Source organism: Austrofundulus limnaeus, unplaced genomic scaffold, assembly GCF_001266775.1.
Source record: "Austrofundulus limnaeus strain Quisiro unplaced genomic scaffold, Austrofundulus_limnaeus-1.0 Scaffold338, whole genome shotgun sequence".
Classification (NCBI taxonomy): domain Eukaryota; kingdom Metazoa; phylum Chordata; class Actinopteri; order Cyprinodontiformes; family Rivulidae; genus Austrofundulus; species Austrofundulus limnaeus.
In genome coordinates, this window is record NW_013952740.1 from 559,296 (window position 1) to 568,272 (window position 8,977).

General features: G+C 39.7%; 1 protein-coding gene across 1 annotated transcript in view; it reads left to right on the top strand.

Annotated features, from left to right (window-relative positions):
* The window catches only part of LOC106527691 (E3 ubiquitin-protein ligase TRIM39), a 40,908-nt gene extending 35,418 nt beyond the window's left edge, over positions 1 to 5,490 (top strand). The window contains exons 11-17 of the mRNA XM_014022669.1: positions 303 to 395; positions 754 to 849; positions 929 to 1,032; positions 1,145 to 1,253; positions 3,954 to 4,098; positions 4,190 to 4,216; positions 4,709 to 5,490. Coding sequence (XP_013878123.1) covers positions 303 to 395; positions 754 to 849; positions 929 to 1,032; positions 1,145 to 1,253; positions 3,954 to 4,098; positions 4,190 to 4,216; positions 4,709 to 5,253 — 1,119 coding nt within the window. The 3' untranslated portion in view covers positions 5,254 to 5,490. The remainder of the gene's footprint in view (positions 1 to 302; positions 396 to 753; positions 850 to 928; positions 1,033 to 1,144; positions 1,254 to 3,953; positions 4,099 to 4,189; positions 4,217 to 4,708) is intronic.
* Positions 5,491 to 8,977: the final 3,487 nt, after the last annotated feature.

Consider the following 8,977-nt stretch of genomic DNA (forward strand, 5'->3'; position numbering starts at 1 on the left):
TCTCTCGAGTGCACGAGCAGCTGGATACGAACAGGTGGAATTTACGCAGCTCATTTACACACTTTTCCTGAAGATAGAAGAGTTTGTTGAATCTGACGWGACATGTTCGTACGAACCCTTTGTACGAACAAAAGTAAGAGAAATTTAGGATAAGAATATGATCATGTTCTTGCATGAGGCCCATTGTTTTGTTGTTTTGTAACCACAAAACTAACCTCCTACTGAGGATAATGCTGCTGAAATAAAGGTCTAGTCTTGTTTTGAGATTGGTTTATGTTAGCTTTACTGCTTCACTCACATAGGTGGAACAACCACGGTGCACGCCAACAACCACAGTTCAGGAAACAGTGATCCAACAAAACCAGAGGGACAAAGAAGCTGAAAGACTGCTGAAGGTATTATATTAAGACAATATATCTAATTACCTGTACATAATGATATGGTTCTCTGGTTAGTTTGTGTTAGTTTGTGTCATGCTGACTGAAATACATTAGACTATTTAAAGTGCTTTAACTGAATTACTTAGCCTTGTATTATGTGTGTAATTTTAAAGAAATGCTGAGGGTAATCACAGTCCCATTGTAGATATACAAAAGTGAATATAACTCAGTGTATTTTCTATTAAACTAAATTTAGTGGTGTAGTAGCTGAGTCATCCCCAACAAATACTCTTGAGTACTCCACATTGTGTGAGATCTTTGTGGGTTATTGTAATATAGTGTTATTTTATTAATTTAAAATGTCAAATTTAAGGTAATCCAAGACAGGATGAGAGCAGATTTACAGCTGAAGGTTCAGCTCACAGAAGAAAAGATGGCTGAAGTCAGCTCGTCTGTAAAAACCTGCCAGGTATGGTAAGCTGGAGACGCTGAATCATGGTTTGTGTGGATTTTTTTTCTCTTTTAACACAYGTATTTCCATGTTTCAGGACAGTTTGGATGCTGAGTGGATGGAGATTAACAACGTGTTCTTAGAGGTGATCAGAGCCGTGGAGGACGCGCGGCAGAAAGCACTCGATCCTGTGGAGAAAAGGTTGGTAACAGCTGTAATGCGACAAAAAAATCAATAAACTTGTAATTATCGGTCGGGTAACTTTTATGAAAGTATTGTTTGAGGTATTTTATCAGAAATAATATGTTCTTAGGAGACTGAAAGTGAAAAGARACGCACAAGATCTGCTGCAACAGCTGCAAAAAGAAACTGATAGACTCAAAAACTCACTCGATGAGTTGGACAGAAACCCAGACCTGCAGGTGAGACCTCCCTTCAGGAATTTAGACCTTTTAAGTCTGTTGGACTTTTCCAAATGACTGTTTGTTTTAGTTGTGCATCATTATCAGGCCTGATACCAGCAATTTTACAAGTATTCGAACATAATGTCTCGATACTTGGTACCAATACCAGTATCAATACTCCATTGAATGTGTTACCCTGGATTTACACTACATGCATCTCCACTCTGCTGTGCTGTGGTGTGCAGTTCACAKCTGTTTGTTTGTGCCCCAATTTATACAGCGTCCGCTGCACTCAGTTCTGCTCCGGTGCAACACAGAGGAGGGAGCGTGTGGAGGAAGGCGATTGCACGATAAATCCAGTTAATGTGGAAGTCAGAGCGAAAAAAATTATTCTGTGAAAGACTAACTCTAAACACAGCTGAAAACATTGATATAAAGGCTTTTGATATCTATGTTGAAACTGTGTCGCTGTCGTCTTTTTGAAACTTCTGATTTCAAAATAAAATCCACATGTATTGTGTGAGTACACATATGCTTCATGCTACATGTTTCCATCTGCTTCCCAAACAGAAYGATACATTCTGACAGCRTTTGTGTAGAATTATATCCATAAATTGATTAATATAGCTGGGAATTCGACATTATTCTGACAAATTATTCCACCTAATAGTGTCTTATTTTGAAAATACGGATGATGTGCTCATTCCTCTTCATGTTGGTGCGACATAATATTTAAAAATTGACTCCGGTGCWGCTCCGGCTTTCGGCAGAAATAGGATCGGATCTAATTTTGCCGGATTGCCATCCACTTACTACCRCTGTGCGGAGCCAGTGCAAATACTCTCATTAGTTATAATGGGTGTGTTTTTGCTGCAGAGGCTGGACCGGAGTGGAGCGGAGCTGGAATGCATGTATTATAAATTAGGGGTTATGGTTATGGTATRTGGGGATGAGTGAAACCCATGTGAACAGGGGCCTCATTAGTGGACCCATTACTCTCCCCAACACTGAGCTTTTAATCAAACCTTTGTGTCCCTCTGAAGAAGGAMACAGGTTAGAAACACTCAGTGTTCTAAGCTTCTCAGGATCCATAAAGGTTCTCCAAGAATTCTTTCCCTTCGACTAGTCAGGGCCAAGCATTGGCCCAAGTAGTGCAAAGAGGTCTCTAATTCAATGCCACAGGCATCACACAGACCATWTTCATGGAGTCCCATCACAATTTTATGGCAATTGAGCATGGTGTGCCCAGTTAGGACTCCAGCCAGTGTATTTAAAGTTTTCTTTGTCAGGGCAAGAAGGGCTCTTCCAAACCAAGGATTTGGGCCATTTATCAGTTCTTGTGCCTGTCTACAGTCCGTCAGCTCCCTCCAGCGGATTGAGTGTTGACATCTGATCCATGCCTGTAGGGCAGTCCTACAGATAGTTGTTGAAATGCCTATGGCAGGCCCTGGTCCTCTAAAGTGGGCTTGACTGCCAGCTCTTGCAAKGTAGTCAGCTCTCTCATTACCATAAATGCCAGTATATCCTGGTACCCATTTAATAGTAACACTGTTAAATCTCCCCATTTGGTTGATTCACTGCCTCGGCACACTTCCAAGCCAGTAGTGACRTAAAGTGTGGCCCTCGGAGAGCTCTAATAGCAGCTTGGCTATCTGTCAGGATGAATATTTCCTTCTGCATACACTGAAGTTCTTTGAGAGATGCTGCACACTGGTGGATTGCCTATATCTCAGCTTGAAATACCTTTACAAAACCACCTAGTGGGTAACTGTACTCTCTCTTGCTATGGTTGTGCAGAATCAGCACCCCTGCACCTACTGACCCCTTTATAAGGGATCCATCTGTAAAACTGTAGAAACAATCAGGAGACAGTTCCACCATAGAGAAATTACTTTAATCAGGGGTTACAGTTTATGTTTCAAATGAAAAGTTTCAGTTCCATGTTTCATAAATTCATAAAAGCTGAAATAAAATATGTAATTTGTATGTATTGTAAAACGTTACAACAGTATACATCATGCTGTATGTTTGATTTGATCCAGTCGGACAGGCTGNGAGAGCTCTAATAGCAGCTTGGCTATCTGTCAGGATGAATATTTCCTTCTGCATACACTGAAGTTCTTTGAGAGATGCTGCACACTGATGGATTGCCTATATCTCAGCTTGAGATACCTTTACAAAACCACCTAGTGGGTAACTGTACTCTCTCTCACTGTGGTTGTGCAGAATCAGCACCCCTGCACCTACTGACCCCTATATAAGGGATCCGTCTGTAAAACAGTAGAAACAATCAGGAGACAGGTCCACCATAGAGAAATTACTTTAATCAGGGGTTACAGTTTACGTTTCAAATGAAAAGTTTCAGTTCCATGTTTCAGAAATTCATACAAGCTGAAATAAAATATGTAATTTGTATGTATTGTAAAACGTTACAACAGTATACATCATGCTGTATGTTTGATTTGATCCAGTCGGACAGGCTGTAGGCCTATAAGGAAGTAGAGACACCTTGTTCTAAATTTTAAAAATAAGTATTTTTAAAGTCACTGTATAATGTTTAGGTTCTAACTAAGTTCTCTGTATTGGTACTATGTATCAGAAATTATCCAAATTGAAATACTTACACATGTACCCGATTTGAGAAAAACTGGTATTGGGACAYCCCTACCCCTCAGAATTAATTTTAATAAGTTTTATTTCTCTCTCTGGCTCCCACAGGTTTCTCTTCTCTCGGGTCTGGATGAGTCTACAGCTTGGAAAAGGTTCAACATTGACACCTCATTTTCTTTTGGCACTCTGAGAGCTACAACAGCTACCATGTTGAAGGAGATCCAACAGAAACTAGAAAACCTGACCTCCCTGGGTGAGACGATTTTTTTGAAGGATGTTTATTTTCGTGAATTAAAATTTGTGTTTTGTTACCCAACACTTTACTGAAAAATGTCTTTCYACAGAGCTCAAGAGGATCCCAGTGTTTGCAGGTGTGTATGCATAATGTTCAACACTTATAAAAATAAGAACTATAAATCAAGATGCATTGTTTATTAAAAATACACTAAAATTAACATACAAATAAGTAAAAACSCAATAACTCCTCTGTTGTTAGGTGTAGGTTGAAAAGTTAATCCTTTTTGAGTTCAATTAAATTATTTTGTTTATTTATTCATGGGGATCCATGGCCTAAAGTAWGGCCCCCTAATTGAAATTTGTTGTATTCTTTAAAAGCACTATTTAAAAAAATGCAATATTCTGTAGAAATGCCATTTGTGATCAAAAGGTYCTTTAGAGGGTCAAACAATAGCAACAGCTGTGAGAGAAAAGGAAAGACCAGCAAACACACCTTTGGTGACAGTGTGAATTTTTTTAAACATACTGATTATAATTCATATTAATGTTTCCACTATTCCTGATGCTTTGTTCCATGCCAGCATTAGTGTTGTACTGTAACTGACCTGTCTTCTGTTTGACCACAGAGGACGTAAAGCTGGACTCAGTCACAGCCCATCAGTGCCTCATTCTGTCTGATGACAGGAAGAAAGTAAGGGACGGAGGATTGGCGCCCAAACTCCGTGATCATCCAGAGAGGTTCGATATGTTCGGGAGCGTCCTCGGGATAAACATCATAACTTCTGGAAAGTCTTACTGGGAGGTAGAGGTTGGCAAAAAAACGGGCTGGGACCTGGGTGTGGCGCGCCGCAAAGCAAATCGCAAAGGGATCCTGGCAGTGAACTCTGACAATGGTTACTGGGTGATGGTTCATTATGAAGACAAAAAGTAYGCAGCAATGACCATGCCACCCATCAGCCTTCCTCTGAGGCAGAAACCACAGAAAGTTGGGGTTTTTGTCGACTACGAGGATGGTCTYGTGTCCTTTTACGACATGACTAATCTGTCTCACATTTTCTCCTTCACTGAGTGTTCATTTAGAGATGAGATTGTCCCATATTTCAGTCCCCATCTGAAACTAAATGATAAAAACAGTGATCCTCTGGTTATATCTGCAGTGCAGAAGCAGTAATGTACATCAGCGGACATTTGGTAAGTTAGGGTGGACAGAATATACTGTACCATTTTCAAGTCAWGTATAGTTTATGTTCATTTATGCATTTTGAGCCATAATTATATGTTTAAGAAATTCTGTAATTTTAAGTAAAATAATGATTTAATAAGGTTTTTTCTGACAGACTCGTTTTAACAGTTTGTAGATGTAAGAAGAGTCTTTAGATCTGAAAATAAACTTTTAATTGAGAACTCATTTGGTTTCTGGATATCATTCGGGCATCCAGTCTGAAGATTTCCTTACAGTGTTATGTAGCATGAAGGATCTCTCTTCCAACATGACCTCTTGACTCTACAGGTCATGTCTGGTCTGAACTGAACTGTTCTGAAAATGCTTTCAGACAATTCAAAAGGACCGCCTTGAGGCATAACCCAGCAAAAGGGAGAGTTCATGAATTCAGCCCGGGACCAGGCTGAAAGTGAAGCAGGAGCTCAAGAGGATGACCCGAAACCCATTCCAAGGTGAAGCAGGAGCTCGGGGGGATGGCCCTGAGCTGAGAATCCACAGYGGGCGAAAAGACCACCATGTGAGCTGCAGTGGGCATGGAGATCACCCTGAACCCTCCCACCGTGGGAGGCGCAGCAGACGTAGAGACCACCATGGGAACTGCATCAGACCTRTAGAGTAGGGGTGTAAGAAGATATATCAATACACTAAAATATWGCAATTTTTAATTTCCCGATACTGTATCAATTCTGTAAAGCCCAGTATTGATATTTAATTAAGGTTTAAAATGTAAACTTTTGGGCCAACAGTTCATTTTTATGTTTTATTTAGTYTCCGACTGCTAGTTGGCAGCAGTCAGCCAGCCATTTGGTTCCTCAACTCCCGAAGAACCAGAGAGTGTAATGATAGCTCAAACATTAGCATTGTGTATTGATGACTGCATCTGAGTGGATTAGACCAACACTTGCTGCCTCCTAAGCTGGTGTAAAGTTGCCAACAGTTCCTTTTTAGCTGGAATGTTTGTATTTCAAGCCAAATTGAAGTGTCCTATTCGGGATGACCTTGCTCTYGACTGGAATCAATCGYCATGTCACAGAAGGCAGGCAGGCATTTGTCTAGCACCCCGAGCTCAGGGGGTCCCAGAGGGATGGTACTGCAGTGGCCAAATGCAAAACTATATTAAACTTCTATGAAAAAGCTTGTGACTGGCGTTCTTGGACCGCCCCCCCCCAGTGCACCGTGACAGCTGACAGCACAGACTCTGTGCAGCAGCTTCATGTCATCCATTTACTGAATTTTAGGTCAGCATATAGGCTATTGTTAATGTGTTGGGTGACCATATTTTATAGCCTGGTTTAAACCATCCCCATGTCCTCAGCTTTGCTTCATACGAGGGTCTGGACTCTCGGCTATAGAGAAGCAATTCTTACTGGAGGCGTGACCTCTGTTGAAGTTTAAAATGATTGTATCGGTTGGCCGTGACATACAGTATGTGTGCCAGTTGCACTGTGAAGGAGGCTAAGCTACGAAGCTAACTGGAAATTGCGTGCGCTGTAAACAACCCTACTGAGAGGAGAGAAGTACCGAGCTGAACGAGACGGCTGTAAATGAGAGCTGCTGCTTTGTCAGACAAATTTAATTTAATTTGGAAGCCTTATCAACTCAGACTGACTTCATTCACTTCCTCCACTGCCATTGCTAAACTAGCAGACACTGTGAAGAAAATCTATGTTGTCAAATCTCTGCCTTTTGTTTGTTCATTGGCCCAGGTAAGATAAACTACAAGCAGACACTGCGCAGAAAATCGACGTTCTGTTCTCTGATTGGCCCGGCTAAAATTCTGAAGAAATCCTTGCCTGTGGGAGAAATCCCAGACTAAGCAGTGAAGAAAAACTAGAATTGAGCAGAGCTGCGTAGGAAGGCAAGGGCCAGGCCACATATTTTATAGTAAATTAATATGAAAACTTGAAAGCTGCCACAAATATATTATCAAACTAATAAATGCCACATTCAATCTAATAATTGAAWACATGGATGAAATAAGAATTGCGAAACAAATAAAATACATACTAAGTTGACAATTTTTGGACACAAAACRTCTAAATAGCACCTTTCTCACAGTATCACAAAATAACATTTGTGGCATTGCATAGTTTTTTTACTCTACTCTATATTTGTATTAGAGGTGCAAAAATACATGTACCTGTATTAAACTGTTCAATACACACTGTATATCAAACAATACAGATTAAATTAATTTTATTAGCTTGTCTTCTGAAGATGCTCTGTGTTGAAGGCGCAGCAGATCTGTGTTTAACTACAATAGGCTGCATTATCGAGCCCAGATCCACTGAGAAACTTGCTGTTTCAGCAACATTTAATTTACTTTTGTGGTTAAACGAATGTTCATAATTAAATTTATTGAATTACAAGTTAAGAAGAGCATGGAAATTTCTCAATTTTTTAACAAAATAATATACTGTAGAACCATGAGACTAAAGTATCAAAGTGAACCAAATGGTGAATTTTCTCTATTGTTGCACCCCTTTTTTTTGTATATATTATCCTGAGCTACGAGACATAACATATGCTGACTGGACAGAATACCGGTGACAGTGTGGTAGAAAAATAATTTATACATCTTCTTCAGATTCTTCTTTGTCACCATGTTTTATGGCTCCACTGTTTCTGTTAGATAAAATGTTTTATGATCATAACGAGACACAGACGAGATGTAATCATTCTTCTCCACAGGTGCCAAGAGGAATGGTATTGTCTGTTTAGAAAACATACAAATGCCAGAGGTATATACAGGGAGGTTTCATGAACTGCCTCACACACAAATCTTTCTAACACAGGACTGCACAGCTCTGTGTTACACTTTTGTGTCTTGCAACTGGAATAAATAAACTCAGACGACCATTCTACAACATGCCTTATTCTTTGGATCACATATTTCTCTTTTTGTTAAATATTTATTTAATATTTATCTGCACATTTATCTGCACGTTTATCAACGGAGCAGATTAACGTGCAGCAAAAAGCCAAAGWAGTGACATATTCAGGCTGTCGATGAAGGACGTTTTAAAATGGACTTCAAAACCACTCAAATGAAATGTTTTCCATGTCTTCAACTGCTGATTGTTCCAACCTTGGGCTTTGTGTCTTTCCACCTGTGTGGTGCACGGTAAGTCATGTGATGTCCGAACCAGTATACAGATCAATGGGGGTCAAACAAGAAGATCCAGTAATACAGATCAATGGGGGTCAAACAAGAAGATCCAAAGTGATGTTGTGTCATATATTAAAGTCAATTAGATCAACACAAGTTAGAAAACAAAGACAAGCAGATTTCCCGTAAGGGTACAAAAGATCAGACAGTATTTCATCATAGTATGAGGACTGAAACATAAACCAACAGTGCTGTGCACAGACATTTTGAGGGGGGCAGGTGCTCAAGGAAAATAAAAAAGTGGCACACAATCACCAGTTGCCTTAGTGTGAACTTCATTAGACACATCTTGTTCTTGGTGCATGTTTATCTACCGAATATCAGCAGCCATATGTTGTCTGATGCACATATTTAATATTCAACACTCTACAGGTTGTTTTTGTAACAAATTGACAACAACAGAACAAAAAATAGTAAAGACACATTGTTTATTCTTCTGCCTCTACATGTAGAAAATAACTTCAACTAAAGAAAACTTTTTCACAAAATAACTTGTGTCTTTCT